The sequence below is a fragment of the Podarcis bocagei genome, assembly GCF_964188305.1.
Source record: "Podarcis bocagei genome assembly, chromosome: 17".
Lineage (NCBI taxonomy): Eukaryota > Metazoa > Chordata > Lepidosauria > Squamata > Lacertidae > Podarcis > Podarcis bocagei.
The window spans coordinates 35,827,566-35,847,321 of record NC_138143.1 but is presented as its reverse complement, the minus strand read 5'-3'; the positions used below and the strand labels follow the sequence as shown (position 1 = coordinate 35,847,321).

Genomic DNA, 19,756 nt, shown 5'->3' with positions numbered 1-19,756 from the left:
TGAAGAGTATATCTAAGAGTATATCTTCAGTATATCTAAGGCTGCGTAAGGATGACTGATTTTCCGAGGTTTGAAAACTGCATGGTGAAGCTATTTGGTACATGCACACATTCTCTCCCCTCTTCTCTGTTTTGCTCTGCTTATTGGCCAAACAGGCCTTCCTGTTTTTATTTCCTTTAAAAAACACACCTCCCAAAGCTGTTAGAAAAGGGATGCTTGAAGGGTGAAAAATGCATGATGATGATGATTACTACCCTGCCCATCTGGCTGGGTTTCACTAGTCACTCTGGGTGGCTCCCAACAGAATTGATGATGATAATAATTATTATACTAATAAACTGATAAAGCATCAGACATTAAAAGCTTCCCTAAACAGGGTCAGACAGTTTATTTCCTTGACATCTGATGGAAGGGCAGGCGCCACTACCGAGAAGGCCCTCTGCCTGGTTCCCTGTAACCTCACTTCTTGCACTGAGGGAACTGCCAGAAGACCCTTGGAGCTGGACCTCAATGATGGGGGTGGAAATGCTCCTTCAGGTATACTGGGCTAAGGCCATTGAAGGCGTTAAAGGTCAGCACCAACACTTTGAATCATGCCCAGAAACATACTGGGAGCCAATGTAGGTCTTTCAGGACTGGTGTTATATGGTCTCGGCGGTCACTCCCAGTCATCAGTCTAGCTGTAGACGGTAATGTCTCCTCCTATCACTCTCAAGGCCTCTGAAAACGTAATCTGTTCACCAGCAATCCAGTCCCCAGCAAATGTTGGCTCAATTGAATCTAGACGTGCTCTAAAGAAGGGAATCAGCCATACAGCTGCTTCTTAGTTGCTGAGATGGGTAGCTCTTAGTATAAGCACACTCATCTGTGGTGACATTGGTGTGTGTGGAGTTTCTTGTCCTTTTGGGGGGCATGTTTCCCATTGTCCTGCTGTGGGGAGTGCCAACGGCAATTGTATGGGCATACCTTTATTCATTAATCAATTGTATGGGCATACCTTTATTCAGTAAGGGATGCGGTTGCGCTGTGGGTTAAACCACAGAGCCTAGGACTTGCCGATCAGAAGGTTGGAGGTTTGAATCCCCGCGATGGGGTGAGCTCCCATTACTCTTTCCCTGCTCCTGCCAACCTAGCAGTTCAAAAGCACGTCAAAGTGCAAGTAGATAAATAGGTACTGCTCCGGCGGGAAGGTAAACGGCGTTTCCATGCGCTGCTCCGGTTCTCCAGAAGCGGCTTAGTCATGCTGGCCACATGACCCAGAAGCTGTATGCCGGCTCCCTCGGCCAATAAAGCGAGATGAGTGCCGCAACCCCGGCCACCTTTAGGCCACGACTGGACCTAATGATCCGGGGTCCCTTTACCTTTACCTTTATTCAATCCTTTGAACGTTTACTGCTTCTTTATATAAAAAGAGGAAGATATAAGCGTCTCTCACCTCATGAATGAATCCCTCTAAAAACACACACACTACAAGTTTTCCCCCCTTGAAATCACAGGCTACCCTTTGTTGATGTTCTACCTCTTAAACGTATTTGCTTCCAAAAGAGTTAGTTTTCAGTCATTCTGATAAATAAGACCGGGAAGAAGAAAAAGTTGAAGAAGAACAGGTCACATTCATGTTACAATGAAGGCAAGAGCGGCTCTCTCCCCACACCCCACTCCCTGCAACAGGGCAGATGAAGGTATTTCTAAAGAATAAAACATATCCATAGCAAAGCCATGACAGAAGCTGAAAAGAGACAGTAAAATCCAAGTGGAGTCGCAGGAAGGCACTGCGAGTTGAAGCCCACGAACGAGAAAGAGTGATTGCCAAGAGGAAAGTGGGTGAGGGAAGAATCTATACTTATACATCTTCCAGTTCCGAGGCTGAGGTGTTATGCCAGAGGCCATCACATCGATGTATACGAGCTGCAAATAAGAACTGAGTCAGATATCTTTTGCACAGCTCCTGCCACCACGGAAGCAAACTCTGAGCGGTTCCCAGCCAAACTGACAACTGTTCTTCCCACAAATACTGGACTACAAAGCTTAGATTAGTAACAACTTTGTCCCACGTGAAGTTGGACTAATCTGTGCAATTGTACCAACTCAGCCAATGGTACCATCAACCAGAAGCACAATATAAAATAAATATTGCAATAGACAAGCTAACTTTTGCACAGCAGCTGCTTAAAAAGGTTTGATCACCCACAATCACTGCTGACCCCAATGTTTAGGGCAGTGTTTCCCAACCGGTGTTCCCCGGCACACTAGTGTGCCGTGAGACACCGGCTGGTGTGCCGTGGGAGGGAGGCGGGCGAGAGGCGGCGGCGAGAGGCGGCGGCGGCGAGGATCCGCGTCGAGCCGGGGCGGCTCCGCGGTGGTCGTGCCGAGCGGCGGGGCAGTGCGCGCAAAAGGGAGGAGCGCGAGACAGCGGAGGAGGAGGAGGCCAGCATGTCCGGGCAGCAGCAGCAACAGCAGCAGCAGCAACTCCCGGCGACGGCTCCTCCTCCGCCCGCTATCGCAGCCGCCGCCGCCTCAGCTGCCGCCGCCGCCTCAGCTGCCCTCGCTCTGCTGCCTCCTCCCACTCCGGCAAGGGGGAGGGAAAAAACGTTCACTTTTGTGCGTCCCTCCCGGCGTGACGCTGCGCGCTGACGTCACGGGGCGGGGCTTTAATGGTGGTGTGCCGCGAGATTTTTTTCCGGTAAGCAGGTGTGCCGTTGCCCAAAAACGTTTGGGAAACACTGGTTTAGGGTGTGTTTTTCAATACTTTTGGCAACATCCCCCTCCCTCTTTCAAAATAATTCAGCAGTGCTTCAAGGGAGTCAGTTTATTCAGGATGTGTGTTCCCCAATTGGCTGGGATCAACCATGAGCAAGGAAAGGGAGGGGAATGTTAGAAAAATGGCACCGAAGCACCAGGAACTATGGGAAATGAGGGCACCAAACAGAATTTGGAGCTCCCCTCTCCCCCACAGAAAAGTCTGGAGGATGGCGATGTGGGAGATGGTCATTTTAGATATGGACTCCCCGGTGTTGACTTTGGTATATTCCTTTACCTCCAGGCATTCAACGGCATCTGAGGGGTTGATTATTAATTCTTGATCAGCACTTGTTGATTGTTATTGTGTTGGGATTACGTGTTTTAGTACCGCTACAGATACGAGGAAAGCAACCTCTTCTGTCTGCTAAAGAGACAATATATCAACGCTGCATTGGCTGGGGCAGAGGCTGGAATTTGTGCCACCTCTGGGCTCAACTGCTTTTACAGACCCAAGAAAATAAGACAAATGGAGCCCCATCACTTGGAGAAAGCAACTCACCAAGGTCATTGTTGTTCATCATGGCATTGGATGCGCGAAGCCTGGGGCCTTGCTGAGTGAAATGATACCCAAACTTCAAGAGGGACTCGTTCTTTTCTAACATACTCGCAATCTCCATTTCTACCTTGTTGCCTAGGGGCTGGCTCTTTATTTTAAAAAGGAAAAGGGAAAAGAGTTAGAGCAGGAACCCATTCATTCACCTTTAACTTCCCCGCCCACTCGATCTTGACTTTAGATCTTACTTCAGCTCCACAGGGGTGGCCAGTCCCATTTCTCTGCCTGAGGCAAAATGGGAAGGGGCTGTTTTTTGCAAGACACATGCCTCCCCCTGCCCCTCACCTCACTTACAGGGGTTCAGCAGGTGTGGCTTCCAGGTTCTGGCAATCTCACTGGGCTCTTGTGAGGTCTCGCCAGAACCCGGAAGCCGCTGCCACTGCTTTTCCACCCCCTGGGTTCTGCCAACTGAGGCAGGCTGACTCAGTCTGCTTCTATTAAAGGTCACAGTCCATCACACTTTCACTGTGTGAGTATACTCATGTGTAGGCACCTTGTTAGAAGCTTTTATTCATTTAGCAGACAGGTCAGCCCTGCAGTTCTATAATTCTATCCTTGGGGGGAAAACCTCTCACTGAAACCAGAACAACACTGAGCAAAACTATGTTTTTTTTAGACCTGCAGAACAGAGAAGGCTGGGCACAATGGTGTCAACTTGCCCAATTTCCCTTGTAATGTTATTATGGGATGTTTCTGACCATTTCTGATGGTCAGTGAAGAATTTTTTGCTGATGCAGCCAAAATGGACTTTGAATATATGGAGAACCCCAAGCATAGTGAAATTAGGCACAGCTCAGATTTCAAACTATGCCTGAAGAATAATTTCCTTAATAGGCCAACCAATTGCTACCTTCGTGGTTCAGAAGACAATGTGTGGTATATTCTGTATTGCCATTTATACATGTCACCTAGCAAATTCTTTTTGGAAGATCAGCCAGATGATTTCAAAATTAGGTGATTGCTGGTTGATACAGTGATGTTTTCCCCCTTATATCCACAAGCTGCAAGAAAGTCACGGGTTACTTGCTTTTACCCAAAACAAGGTTGACGGTCAAAAAATCTAAAAATCTAAACGATTCGTGGAATTACAGAATTTTAAGTTTTAATGATTTGCAGTTCTGAAAATTGGTAAATGTTTTGACTCACTCATGGGCTGCCTTGTTTGTTTTCTGTGATTTATACTGCAAGGGCCACTGGCTACAAATAATAAACATTTAACTGGCTGAATGGATCTATGCTCTCAGGCTGCACTTTATAACAGTAATAATTCAATAAGTAAACTGCTTTGGTGAAGCATGAGAGAAGGCACAAGACAGACAGCTGAGCCAGCGCTTCAGTTACTGGAATGAAATGCATGCAAGTCATTTCAGTTGTAAAGCTGGGAGTCATTCTGGGCTCTCGTTTTACATTGGTGTGACTCGCATTTATTGCTAAGTGATTCTTTAGCCTAACAATGGTATGTTTGAACTCAGCCTACCAGACTAACCATGGTTTGTTTCCTGCCAACAAACCAGAATGTGAAGCCATGGCTTATTGTTTGCTTACAAACCATGGTTTGTTCTAATCATGGTTTGGGGTCATATTTGAAGCCAAAAACCTTGCTTAACCATGGTTTGCTCAGTCATACAACCCAGACGCTTCAAAGGCATGAAGCAAGAGCATCTGAAAAGCAAACCAAGCTTAGGAGAAATAAAACATGGTTTCTTTGCTGAGATGTGAGATGGCTCGTGGTTTGTTGAACCAACCATGGTTAAAACAAACCATGGCTCAGCGTTAAGTGCAAATGCAGCCATTAGGCCTGTCTTCACTGGATGAATTTGCCTCATCCCTCACCTGTGCATACAATCTACAAAATATGTGTCACTTATTTAATTCTCCCCATGCAACATTTCTGTTTCTCTTCTGAGCATAAAGCAGAATTTTTTATTTTGTGCTTCCTTGTATAACAGAACGGACATGGATTTTTATGTTACCTGGTTGTCAATTTTGAGCTCAATTAGCGTCCTGTTGTCCTGCAGTGCTTCTGCGAGTGCCAGAATTCCTGATCCAGAAATGAAATTTGATTCCACATTTAAGCTCTTCAATACACCGTTGACTTTTAGCATTTCTGCCAATGCCTTCCATAAAGAATAATAAACAAAAGAAGTAATAAGATCATCATCAATAACTAGAAAGCTTATTTTATTGTTGTAAGAACTTAAGATTCCTGCTGTTGTATCAGACCAAAGCAATAGCTTGTCAGGCCAGTGAAACAGGTATTCTGTGGTGCCTGGGACAGTTTCTGAGATTTTTCGATATATGACTGCAGACCCGAAAAGGCCCGGGCCTTGTGCTTAACTCCACTTGCTGCCATAACCTTATTTCCAGTTAATGAAAGAGATCTTTGACACAGGACTTGCGTGTTGACACTTCTTCATCCAGCAGGCTGTCTTTAAAGGAGACAGTCCCATTAAACACTTCCCTGAGAAGATTAGCTCAAAATAATCTGCCTAATACTTACATAAGCGACAGGGTCATTGCTCCTGGTTCCTACTATGCTGAACTTTTTCACGTACGAGTTGTTCTTCAGAGCATCAGCATAGGCTTTTAAAGTTGGTATGGGAATGTCCTTCAAAAGACAAACAAGCAGTCAATGGCAGTGTGTTCTATTTTGTTGGGGGGGGGATCATAACTACACACACTGAGGAAAACACAACGTGATCAGTCCATTCTACTAAAAAAAATATAAAAAAATCCTTCCAGTAGCACCTTAAAGACCAACTAAGTTAGTTCTTGGTATGAGCTTTCGTGTGCATGCACACTTCTTCACTTGGTATCTGAAGAAGTGTGCATGCACACGAAAGCTCATACCAAGAACTAACTTAGTTGGTCTTTAAGGTGCTACTGGAAGGAATTTTTTTATTTTGACTATGGCAGACCAACACGGCTACCTATCTGTAACTGAGTCCATTCTACTGTCTGTGTAGACCAGGCGTACGCCAGTGACATGATCTGTGGGTATTTCTCCTACACAGGCTTCACTGTAATGCTCTTGCAGGTGGCACTGTGGTCTAAACCACTGAGCCTATTCAAATCCCTGCGACGGAGTGAGCTCCCATTGCTCTATCCCAGTTCCTGCCAACCTAGCAGTTCAAGAGCACGCCAGTGCAATTAGATAAATAGGTACTGCTGCGGCGGGAAGGTAAACGGCGTTTCCATACACTCTGGTTTCCGTCACAGTGTCCCATTGCACCAGAAGCGGTTTAGACATGCTGGCCACATGACCCGGAAAGCTGTCTGTGGACAAACACCGGTCCCTCGGCCTGAAAACGAGATGAGCGCCGCAACCCCATAGTTGCCTTTGACTGGACTTAACTGACCAGGGGTCCTTTACCTTTTTACCTTTACCATATTGCTCTTGCATAGCTTACATTCATTCCGCTATTTGCTGAATGGAAAGAATTCATACCTTTATATTATTGAGATTAACTTCTTCAAGGTCCGGGTCATTGTTTTTCACTCTTTGCAAGGTTTCTTCTACGTCGGTTGCATTGGGCTCATCAGGAACTGGTTTATATTGTGTGGGCTTGATTATGCCTGCATGGGAAGGGGGTAGTGTGACAAGGATAACAAATAAACAAAGAAAAGGCCTACAATGTCTCTTCCTCTAACCAGTTCCCCTAGTGTGAGAAAGAAGCTAGTGCCCATGTCTCAGGACTCCAGATCTGAGCCCTGCAGCTTCTGATTCCTGGTAACCATACTGGTTTCACCAGCTTTCATTTCATTTGGAGAATAAAAGAGGAAATCTGATTCTCTGATATTCAATCATAGAATCATAGAGTTGGAAGAGACCACAAGGGCCATCGAGTCCAACCCCCTGCCAAGCAGGAAACACCATCAGAGCACTCCTGACATATGGTTGTCAAGCCTCTGCTTAAAGATTGGATCTACACAGAAATGGCATGGGATAGTTTTAGCACATAACCAAACAGTGTAATGTGCTCACAACAAGCCTCACTAAATGACCACGAAAGCATACTAAGTGCAGTTGGGAAGAAATGTTTTTCGATTCTGTCTTTGGTTATGCACAAGCAGGTATTTCTGAAAAGCTTTCAACATTCCCCCTAAATCAGGGGTGGCTATGCTGCGCCGCTCCCAATGTTGCTGCCTGTACTAGAATTTCTGCCATTCCTGACCGCTGGCTGGGTCCACCTCTGCCCTACATTACACTGGAGCACAAGTCTCAACCCAGATTTAGTACCTCCTTTAGTACCTCTTAGGGATGTGGGTGGCGCTGTGGGTTAAACCACAGAGCCTAGGATTTGCCGATCAGAAGGTTGGCAGTTTGAACCCCCACAATGGGGTGAGCTCCCATTGCTCGGTCCCTGCTCCTGCCAACCTAGCAGTTCGAAAGCACACCAGTGCAAGTAGATAAATAGGTACTGTTCCGGCAGGAAGGTAAACGGTGTTTCCATGAGCTGATCTGGGTTGCCAGAAGCGGCTTAGTCATGCTGGCCACATGACCCAGAAGCTGTACGCCGGCTCCCTCAGCCAATAAAGCGAGATGAGCGCCACAACCCCAGAGTCGGCCACGACTGTACCTAATGGTCAGGGGTCCCTTTACCTTTACCTCAGTACCTCTTCCTGTGCATTTTCACCCTAATTTGAATTCTAACAGGGTCCCATACCCCCCAATACTGTTGAATGGTGGTGCCACCTTTATACCGCCTAAAAGACAAATGTAACTAAGCAACAAACAAAGAAAGAAAAACCAAAACCTCCTCAGAAGATGGGTCTTCCCTGAATGGAAAGAGGAGAATGTTTACTCAGCGGTAGACCTGCCGAAAGGGCAGGTGTGGGGAAACTTTGGCCCACCAGATTTTGCTGAGCTACAACTCCCATTATCCCCAACCATTCACATACTCACTGGGGCTGATGGGAGTTGTAGTTCCGCAACATCTGGAGGGCCTAAAGGTCCTCTTGTGATAACAAGTCCTTCCCAGCCAGCAGACCTGATGATCCCTGGGCCACCCATTCTTTAGAGAGGAATTTGCTCTCTCATAAAAAAAGCCTAGAAGTGGAACACTAGACAACGAATCCTCCTAGAATACCACGGAGAAGAACGTCCAAGGACAAAGCCAAGAAAATACATCGGTGATGATTCACCTTAAGGATATGCATTCATTCAACAAGTACCGGAAACATTATACCTATTGGCTCAGGTGTCCAGAATATATCATGTGGCTGCAAATCTTACTTACTATCCAAACCTTCCTTGTTGACTATAGTAGTGCTTCCAAGTGCTTCGTAATATTGTTGGTTACTCATCAGGGTATGCATGCCAAGAATAGCTACATGAGAGAGGAGAGAAATAAAACAAAACAAGTTAAGCAAAATAACTAAACTCCTTTCTTGGGAAAGTGAGAATCTGGCCAAGATACATAGAAGGCTGGGGGGAAAGCACGAAACAGCAGAATTCAAGTCGATTATGTTGTTCACATTTTGGGTGGACTCGGAGGACAATGCAAGAAGATCCAATGCGCTGGGTTGGGTCTCAACATAATTTACATGAAAATTGTGAGAGGATATGATTCCATGTTTCTCAACAGTCACTTTGGTTGACCACAGATGATCTTTTACCGTGCAGCAACTTACTGGTTCGCTTATAATGCTAAGCTGTGGTTTAGTGCTACATACATGAACTGGGACGAGTACAGTCGTGCCTTGGTTTTTAAACAGCTTTGTTCTCGAACGGTTTCGGCTCCTGAATGCCGCAAACCCAGAAGTGTGTGTTCCGGATGGCGAACTATGTTTGGAAGCCGAACGTCTGATGGGGCTTCCGATTGGCTGCAGGAGGTTCCTGCAGCCAATCAGAAGCTGCACTTTTGTTTTCAAACATTTTGGAAGTCAAACGGACTTCCAGAACGGATTCCGTTCGACTTCCAAGGTACGACTGTACAAGCAAAGCCTCAGGCTTGTATGCTTCCCCCTCTACTCTGCTTGCACAACTGGTTTCTGTAGAGTTTTACTCCTCTTTCCATGAGTCCTGGTTTATCGCTTTCCATGAATCCTGCTTTATCCCTACATACAAACCAGAAATTGTGATTTAAAACAAAACTCTGGTCAGTTATGTTTATCCTGTTTGTTTATCCAGTTTTGTTTTACGTAGGGATAAACCAGGATTCATGGAAAGTGAAACTAAACTCTGCATTAGTCTTTTCCCCAGTCATGCAGAAGGTGCTGTGAGCCTGTGGCTTTGCTTGGGCTCATTCCAGCTTGTGCAAGTTGCACTAAACCTTAAGTGCTATAGACAAATCAGCAAGTTGCTACTCGGTGAACAGTCGATCCTGCCAAGTGTTAAGGAGAGTTTTACTGCAATGGTTCAGAAATCAAAGGGAAATCTGGTGGAAGCAGCAAAGGAAGGAGCAAAATTATCCTCACCATTTGGCAAAATGTCATAAATGACTAGTCTGCCAAGTGGGTTGCATGCACACTGCAACAAATGACTGTTAGGGAAATGGTAGCCACCCTTTGTCTCTAGTTTGTCTGGGATGTGTTCCACCTACAGAACTTGCAAAGGCCTGAAAAAAAATATGTGTGAAGTTTTCCTGTTACTGTCAGAACAGAGAAGACTTGGACTTGGCTTGATTTCAGAGTTTGTCCATGAAATTCACTCTATGACATGCACTCAGCAGCAGGCAGAAATACATTCAGTAACAGCTGGATCTCTCCTCCGGCAAATGATCTGGCAACATGCAACATCCTGTGTAGCTTTAAACCTGAGAGCAGCTTAGAATTTATCGTTGCCATGTCTGCAATCTGATCTCAACTGATTCAGTCTGTGAGTATTACATGTCAGTTAGTTGCATCTCCTAGAAGAGGCCTTTGCTTCAGTATAGGAGAAAAAGGGAAAGGCCTCTTCAAAAATAGTGCCTGCAACCATCTCTCTTTTTTAAAACATTCGTTTTTAAAAATATGCTCAATTAGGGGCAGTGTTTCAAATGGCTGAAATAATTTTAAATAAACTAATCTGATAAGCCTAAGGATACAATCCTAAATAGGCTTCTTAGGGAAATAAGCCCACTTGGCCTTAACTTCCAGATAAACATGCGCTGGAAATGAATATCATGTTAAACTTTTATTGTAAAACATCCAGTTAGTAAAGTTCAGGCAAACTCATTTTCTTACCCACAGCCATCATTATTCAAGTACAGAAATTAAAAAGAAAGGAACACAGGCTTTAGCCCACAACCGTACAATCTTATCCGTGATGTATATGCTACTCAAAGACAGGAGGAAGTCAGCGTTATTTGTCCCCAAATGGATCGTGTACACATTTGCAGACATGTGGGACTGCCTTTTAGCAGATGATTACATAGGGCTTTTACAATGCACCGTTCCTGCTTGCCGGGGTGTCAGTCATGGGACAACAGGAGTGTCTTTGCCAAGTTTAAGCTGGTCCACCGACTGCGCCTGCTCCTGAGGAGGTGGGAACAGGCCACAGGGACACACGCCTGGATTCTTACAAGGCGCCCTGAACCTCTCGAGTCTTTGCAAGCTTCAGTTGATTAGCTTGTCAATCTGCATCTGTGATTAAGAAAGCACCTAAGCAAATGGTAACCTGGCTTATTATGGTGGTAGCCCTAACTGACAGTGCGGACCGGCAGCTTTTTGCAAATACAAAATGACCAAGCAGCAAAACCATTTTGGACGGCAGGGCAGAGCAGCAGGACCAAAGCATTCCTAAGCAGGGCCACGAGGCCACCAGCAAGGTTCTCTTACAGTCCCTCTGCGGCTTCTAGTGAGATGGATGATGTCATGGGAATATGGGAAGGAACAGACAGCAAGCTGGAAAAAACAAGACACAGTTTAAGGAGGAAGGAAGGGGTTGGATTCAGTAAATGAGCATGAATATGAGATGAATGGAGGGGGAAAGAGGATTTTAGTCAAAACGAGCGAGTCGGGTGTTAATACGAACTCTTGGGAAATAAGCCAAGACAGTCTGCGCTAGGCAAGTGCTTTTCAGATACTGCTGGGCTCCAGTTCCCATGAGCTCCAGCTAGGAAGGCCAATGAGAAACTGGGTGTTGTAGTCCATCAACATCTGGAGGGCAAAGGGGGTTAGAGAGTTGACTACATTAGAGCCTCAGCTAAGGTCCAAACTTGTCAAGGTTTCGGGAAAGCTATTCCTCCCCTGGCTGCATCAAGAGCAGAGAAAACAAGGTAGAGTCCTTTTTAATGAGTTTTATTCAATTCTAATAGCGAGAGACAAAAGAACGCAACAAGCCTTAACAATGGTGTTGCTCCAAACAGAGCTCCACCTCCCTCCTTCCTAGCAGCATCCTTTTCCCGTACGGTGGCCACCTGGGTCAAATGTCTCTGATTCCGTTGTTCCTGAACGCCGAGTTCTGGGGGAAAGGGAATCAGAAATACTCTCCGGTGACAAAGTGTCAGCTAGCTGCCCTGCCACAGTCCCCCCACCCTTCTTCTAATACTTCCCAACTCTTCTGTTCGCCTGTCTCTGAGCTGCAACTTCCCTCAAACTCCTCAAACCCCTGGTGTAAATCAATGGTGTGTTCCTCTCCTCCTCCTGAAGTGTCAGGAGAAGGGCGTTTGTGATCTCCACCAATCCTCCTCCTCTTGAGTCCAAACCCTGACAAAACTGGACGCAACGCTGAAAATGGCAGCTGCACGGTAACCTTCCCTCTCCTCAATGGCAAAAGGAAGCATCACTCACCGGTATTGTCACATCACAGAGCGCTATGGTTCCCTGCACCACATCAGCTGCTGCTGCTGGAAGGTGGCCGGGAAACGATGAAAGTGCAGAACGCTCTGACATTGCAATGCAGGAAAGTAAGAATATAAGGAAAGCCAGGGCTGGATTTAGGTTTGATGAGGCCCTAAGCTACTGAAGATAATGGGGCCCTTTATATGTCCAGCTGTCCTTTGTCAACAACAAATTTTTGTGTTGAATATATGCTATGTAGTAATTTAAGGACCTAATAGGTATCTAAAGCCATTTGCACAAAACAAAATATGTATTTTATAAAAGTAATTGATATAGAAAGGAGCAAACCAGTGATATTTTAGGGAGCAGGCTAGGAGGCGGGGCCCATTACTTACATCATAGGGGCCTACACAACACAAAACACTGTTGCTGTATGTAGTTTTTATTTTGTTTTTTATCTTACATTTTGGAAATGTACATCCAGTTTTTCCCCCCCTTTACATTTTTTGGGGGGAACAGTCCACCCAAAAAACCTCAAAACTGGAGGATGAAACAGCACATACAGACTGAACGTAGTGAGGTGGCTTCCAAACCGATAAGGATAATTACAAAGAAAGCCAAATGTAGGCAGTCTCGTGTCTTACCAGCGATATCACAGAGCTCAGCATCTGAGGCGTTTGCTAGTGCTTCCTCCAGTTCTGGCTCCAGAGTTACGCTTTCCAAAACAGGATCTATAGCCTTCTGCTTGGGGACCCAAATTTTTCCTGTAAATACAAAAAGGGCCATCAGCCTCGTGGCAATTGCTTTAACGACAGGGATTTAAGTTTCCTTGCCACAAAACCCTAGTAAACAGAATATGTAGCACCAAGAACAACAGCTACTGTGTCCCAACCCAAAGGTTAAAATTTGATCCTACTGACAGGGATGCAAGTATGTTTTGATTAAGCAAAAGTACATAAAACGACAGGATATATAATCAGTGGATAGCAAAGGGTAACAAGCAGTGCAGTATTTTCAGAGGGTGCTGTGGTCTAAGCCACTGAGCCTTTTGGGCTTGCTGATCAGAAGGTCGGCGGTTCGAATCCCTATGACAGGATGAGCTCCTGTTGCTCTGTCCCAGCTCCTGCCAACCAAGCACTTTGAAAGCACGCCAGTGCAAGTAGATAAATAGGTACCGCTGTGGTGGGAAGATAAATGGTGTTTCCGTGTACTCTGACTTCCGTCACGGTGTCCCGTTGCACCAGAAGCAGTTTAGTCATGCTGGCCACATGACCCAGAAAGCTGTCTGTGGACAAACGCTGGCTCCCTCAGCCTGAAAGCGAGATGAGCGCCCTAACCCCATAGTCGCCTTTGACTAGACTTAACCATCCAGGGGTCCTTTGTTGTTGTTTAGTCGTGTCCGACTCTTCGTGACCCCATGGACCAGAGCACGCCAGGCACTTCTGTCTTCCACTGCCTCCCGCAGTTTGGTCAGACTCATGTTTGTAGCTTCGAGAACCAGGGGTCCTTTACCTTTTACCTATTTTCAGAGCAGCAGGTCTACTCTAGAAACACCCTCCTTGCATTCAGCCAAATTCTCCGAAAATACCTTTCCTCAAGGCTGAAGTGGAAAAGTCGGTTGTGCATGACTGGCTGCCCACCTCCTAGCGACGGCATTAATAATAATAATAATTTATTATTTGTACCCCGCCCATCTGGCTGGGTTTCCCCAGCCACTCTGGGCGGCTTCCATAGAAACAAAAAATACAGTAAAATATCACAGATTAAAAGCTTCCCTGAACAGGGCTGCCTTAAGATGTCTTCTAAATGTCAGGCATTAAGGAACTTCTCTTACCTTCTGAGCAGTTTTGCACTGAAAAATCTGTAAGGTGAACAAACTCACAAACTTTATGTGGCGCTTTAAAAAATAAAGGTACTCAACGCCGCGAGGAGGCAAAGTCTGACAGCCGTGCCAACATTGGATTTGCTGGTATGCACATCTCTTGTTTCAGTTGCAAGGCTGAGAAGGAGCCAGGCTTATCCCCCAGGGATGTCTCAAGACATTTTGGTGCCTGAGGCAACGGACAGGACGGCGCTCCCTGGCCCCTCACCATTTTGTGTACAGAGCCTGACTGGGCTGACAGCTGAATCATACTTCAAAACTGGCAACAGGGACTTCCACCAGAGAGCAGGCTAGCTTATGGGGCGCAAGGCAGGCTAGTTAAGGGGGCTTTTGTTGTGTGAAGGCCGGCAGGGTAGGTACTGTTACTGCCATCCACCCGCCTTCATCTGCCAAATAAGGTGGGCACATCACTCAGCCTTTCCCTCCCTGCTCACCCCACAAGCGAGGGACACTTTGTGTTTCGTCTGATCTTCACTCAAACTCCAGAACCCTGGTTTTATACTGTTCCCGTTTTGCTTATTATGTTTTTTTAAAAAAATATATTTAATCATTTTTTCAATACAAACAGCAACCACAAAAAACACATACAACAAAAACCACAATAACACTAATAATACAATTTAACAATTCAGATTTGAGTACTGATATACTTATAACTCCACCTTTTTAACAATATTTCCCCACCTCTCCTCCCCCTACTTCCCACCACTGTCCTTCTTATCACTTAAATATTCCTTCCAGATTTCTTCATATTTATCCATTCTTAATTTGCGTCGATATGCAATTTGTTCGTATGTAACTAGTCTGTCCATATTGTCAATCCATGTGCTCAATGAGCTCTTCCAATTCATCAAAACAAGTTTTTTTGCTTCTAATATGGCACGGTACATCCATATTTTTTTTGACCCCTTGTAATCTCCCATGTTTCCGGTATATAATATAGAATTAAATTCAAATCCCCTAAATAACAACTTATTTTTAGTACTCTTGCTATGTATATCCTTACCTCGCACCAAAATGATCTTATTTTTGCTTATTATGTTAACAGCCCATGGCTTTTCTTGCCTCACTTTCCAAACTTTAAACCTCCTACACTTGTAAAAAGTATCTGAAACTGGGGACAATTAAATCCCAGTTAAGTCATTTGGAAAAAAGAAAGAAAGAGATGTTTGATAACAACTCCAATTTAATGTTAAAGAAGGTGGGTTAGCCAATACAGTGGTACCTCAGTTTTCGAACGTAATCCGTTCCGGAAAACCGTTTGAGTTCCAAAATGTTCGAAAACCAAGGCGCAAAGGGCGTTCTGCAAATTTAATAGAGAAAATTGAGAAAGATAACATATAAACTCAGCGGAAGCCGTTCAACTTTCGAGGCATGTTCGAAAAACGGAAGCATTTACTTTCGGGTTTATGGCATTCAAGTTCTGAACTGTTCGTCAACAGAGGTGTTCAAAAACCAAGGTACCACTGTACTGTTTAGTAGGGCTTTTAGTAGTAACGATGGCACAGATAGATAGGAGATATGTAATCTTGTGTATCTATTTTAATTATCAAAATAATTGTACACTGCAATTTTTTTAAAAAAAACTAAGAACAATACAATTTTTAAAATGACAAACAAATTATGAAAAAATTTAAAGGTCAGCAGCTGAATTTTACAAAGAATGTTTTTCTTAATTGTCTGCATAAGCCTGGCAGCACAGAATAGTTTTCAGCAAATGTTTGAATGTTCGTACAGAAGGCGCCTGCTTAATCTCTATCGGAAGAGCATTCCACAAGAGGGGGCCAATTATACCGAAGGCTCGGTTTCCTACTTATGTCAAATGAGCCTCACCAGCTCTGGGTACAACCAAGGACCTCCTACAGATGTCCTTTCAGCAAAATCTTCAAAGTAAACACACACACAAACACACAGGAGCAGGGACAAAGGGTTGAAAATAGTATAGAACAATCAACCACTATATTGTAAGGAAAAATACCGTATTTTTTGCACCATAACACTCACTTTTTTCCTCCTAGGAAGTAAGGGGAAATGTCTGTGCGTGTTAAGGAGCGAATGCCTGCAGGTGGCGGGGGGGGGATCTGCTGCAGTCATGAGCAGAGGATCCATGGTTCCCCTTCCTTCCCTCCTCCGTGGTTACAAAGCATGGATCCACATGGATCCTCAGGATTTTTGCATTGGGCTACTCCAAACTCACTGTCAGATCACATGTCTGTGGCCACAGCATGAACCACAAAAATCATATATCCACTATTTCATTTAGAATATTTTTTTCTTGTTTTCCTCCTCTAAAAACTATGTGCGTGTCTGCGTGTTATGGTCTGGTGTGTGTTATAGAGCGAAAAATACGGTACATAGATCACAAGGTGGTATTGGTTAGAGGGAGAAAGTTTATCTATTTTTAATACCTGTTTAGTTATTTTTCCACTAAAAGGGGGGGGGGAGAGAAGTTCAATAAACGTTCTATAAAAGCTGGATTTTTAAAGATTCACACCAAAAGTGCAAACACGAGCAGTTTGAAGAAAGAAAGAAAAGAGAGGCACTTTTAAAGAAAACAATCTGGGAGACGCCTGTAAATGAGATAGCATACTCATTGCTCCAGGCATGGAATGTGACACTGGGGCTATTTTTGTCCTTGCTGCCCCGCAATGCAGAATGGAGAAGAGAACAAAGACCACGCTATCCCGAAAGCCGCTCGAAGGCTGAGCGTGGCTAAATTTAGGCCTCACAAAGAACCAACTGCTCCCTGGTTGCCTCTCGAGATCAGGAAAAAATAATTTTTGAAATCCTTTATGGTACTGCCCTGTCTAGTCACTTTAGATTTTAAAAAGCATATACAGTGGTACCTTGGGTGAAGTACTTAATTCGTTCCGGAGGTCCGTTCTTAACCTGAAACTGTTCTTAACCTGAAGCACCACTTTAGCTAATGGGGCCTCCCGCTGCCGCTGCGCCGCCAGAGCATGATTTCTGTTCTTATCCTGAAGCAAAGTTCTTAACCTGAAGCACTATTTCTGGGTTAGCGGAGTCTGTAACCTGAAGCGTATGTAACCTGAAGCGTATGTAACCTGAGGTACCACTGTACTGAAGAAGAGAAAGGGTGGACTTCTACAGAGGCAAAGATCCGCATGCTCACTAACATCAGGGAATAGGAATTTTGACTTAAAATGTAACTTGGGGGGGAAATGCCACCAGTACAATCACTCCACTCCACTCCCCGGTCTCCATTTTATTGATCTTAGATATATTGCTAAGAAAATTTCCAAAGACTGATTTTGTGGTTTTGCGTTGTTCAGAGTGTCCCCCCCCCTTTTTTCTTTTGATATGTGTGTTCCTGTTGTTTCATTGGTTATCGGATTTCCAACGTTTACCTGGGTTTAGTGCTCCCAAGTGGCAGGTGACAGGATGACTGGGCTTCCAAGGGGAAATGAAGGAGGGGAGGAGGGATTATGGAGTGGGTTTGAAATTGAGGAAAGTACAGTGGTGCCCCGCAAGACGAATGCCTCGCAAGACGGGAAACCCGCTAGACGAAAGGGTTTTCCGTTTTGGAGGTGCTTCGCAAAACGAATTTCCTATGGGCTTGCTTCGCAAGACGAAAATGTCTTGCGAGTTCCTGCGGGTTTTTTTCCTCCCCCCCCCTTTTCCCAAGCCACTAAGCCGCTTATCAGCTGATCCTAAGCCGCTAAGCCGCTTATCAGCTGATCCGCTAAGCCCGCTAAGCCACTAATAGCGCTAAGCCGCTAAGCCGCTAATGGGCTTGCTTCGCAAGACGAAAAAACCGCAAGACGAAGAGACTCGCGGAACGGATTCTTTTCGTCTTGCGTAGCACCACTGTATGCTGGGTTTACAGTAACGTTCAATGTGTGTCACTTTATATTCCAAAATAAAAGTGCTGATGGGACCAACTATGTGCGTTTGGCAACCACATACAGTGGTACCTCGGGTTACAGACACTTCAGGTTGCATACACTTCAGGTTACAGACTCCGCTAACCCAGAAATAGTACCTCGGGTTAAGAACTTTGCTTCAGCATGAGAACAGAAATCGTGCCATGGCGGCACGGCGGCAGCAGGAGGCCCCATTAGCTAAAGTGGTGCTTCAGGTTAAGAACAGTTTCAGGTTAAGAACGGACCTCCAGGACGAATTAAGTTCTTAACCCGAGGTACCACTGTAAAGGAAGAGTTGCCTTACTGGATCAAAACAAAAGCCCACCTAGTCCGGAGTTCAGGGAAGCTTGAAATATGGACCAATAGATGTTTTATTGTTTGCCAAGAAAATTATGTGTCTATGGTTATTTTTGTAATTTGTGTGTAATTTTGTATTTGTGTTTTTTGTGTGTGTTTTTGTTGTTGTATAAATAAAGATTAAAAAAAGAAAGAAAAAAAGCAGCAGACCAAGCAAAATATATGACTTTTATTTACTCTTAAGTGAGCATTTAAATTTAATAAATTAGGAGCATGAATACCGATATTCCTAGGATGGTGATTTTGTGTGTCTCTCTGTGTGTATTTGCTTGATCTGTACTGATAGGTGTAAGTTTATTTTGTAGGGCTATAAATCAAAGAATATGTGGACACAAATAACGATAATGCTATGTTGAAATCTGATATTTTGCCATAGTAGGCTTTATAGAAGCTCAGTTACAAGTTAAATCCAGGATTCAGTGGATTAAATTCAAATAAAATACTACAAGGTCTGCTCTGAAAAAAGAAAAGAAAAAAGAAATATGGAATTTTGCTACCATGCATGTCTAATTAAAACATAAGAGCATTGCTGGATCAGACACAAGTTCCATCCTCTCCACCATCCCATTTACCACAATAGCCAAGGAGATGCCCTTGCGTGAAGGCAGCTGTGCCTTCCCTGGACTCAGCCATAACATGGACGTGTAATTCAGCTTATCCTGGCTACTCAATATTTATGGGATGCTGCCTTTTCACAGGAGTAGGGACTCCGACTAAAGAAAAATAAAAAGGTAAAGGACCCCTGGATGGTTAAGTCCAGTCAAAGGCAACTATGGGGTGTGGCTCTCATCTCGCTTTCAGGCCAAGGGAGCCGGCATTTGTCCATAGACAGCTTTCCAGGTCATGTGGCCAGCATGACTAAACCGCTTCTGGCGCAACGTGACAGAAACCAGAGCACATGGAAACGTTTACCTTCCCGCCACAGCGGTACCTATTTATCTACTTGCACTGGCGTGCTTTCGAACTGCTAGGTTGGCAGGAGCTGGGATAAAGCAACGGGAGCTCACCCTGTTCCGGGGATTAGAACCGCCAACCTTGTGATCGGCAAGCCCAAGAGGCTCTGTGGTTTAGACCACAGCGCCACCTGCACCCCCATGACTCCGACTACTGTGGGCCCATGTACATTTTATAATCCCTTCCTAGCAGCAGCGATCTGCAGTAAGTGCAGCAAGTGACTGGCCAATTGTTTGTGAAGTGGAAATGCCAGCGGTGGCGTTGCCAGCGATGTGCCAAACAGGGCAAGGCCCTTTGAAATGCAACTCGCCCCACACAGACCAACACCGTAGGGAAGGGCTTTTGACAGTCTCCACATGGAGAGAACAACATCTAAATCAGCCCTCTGCCTCATGGCTTTCTCTCTCTCTCTCGCCGAGTGCAAGCAGAAGAATGGCTACATCCAGTGCTTTTTTTCTAAAAAAATGTTTAGAGGTACTCTCGTTTTCCTACTCATATTGAAATACTGCCCCTCAATGAGGCCAAACTTAGATTCACAAAAAGTTTAGGGGTATGCGTCCCCCCAGAAAAAAGCACTGGCTACATTCAAATGAAGGAAAGCTACTGCATATCAACCTA

General features: G+C 44.9%; 1 protein-coding gene across 6 annotated transcripts in view; it reads right to left on the bottom strand.

Moving 5' to 3' along the window:
• The window catches only part of TMOD1 (tropomodulin 1), a 39,642-nt gene that overhangs the window by 2,392 nt on the left and 17,494 nt on the right, over positions 1-19,756 (bottom strand). For 4 of the 6 annotated variants that reach the window (XM_081176822.1, XM_081176823.1, XM_081176824.1 and 1 more), the window contains exons 4-9: positions 12,706-12,825; positions 8,596-8,685; positions 6,804-6,931; positions 5,856-5,963; positions 5,329-5,472; positions 3,302-3,446 (exon numbers count right to left, since the gene is read on the bottom strand). In XM_081176822.1, the coding sequence (XP_081032948.1) occupies positions 3,302-3,446; positions 5,329-5,472; positions 5,856-5,963; positions 6,804-6,931; positions 8,596-8,685; positions 12,706-12,825 (735 nt within the window). Of the gene's footprint in view, positions 1-1,843; positions 1,909-3,301; positions 3,447-5,328; positions 5,473-5,855; positions 5,964-6,803; positions 6,932-8,595; positions 8,686-12,705; positions 12,826-19,756 lie in introns of all 6 variants that reach the window. The other 2 variants (XM_081176827.1, XM_081176826.1) reach the window with 2 other exon arrangements.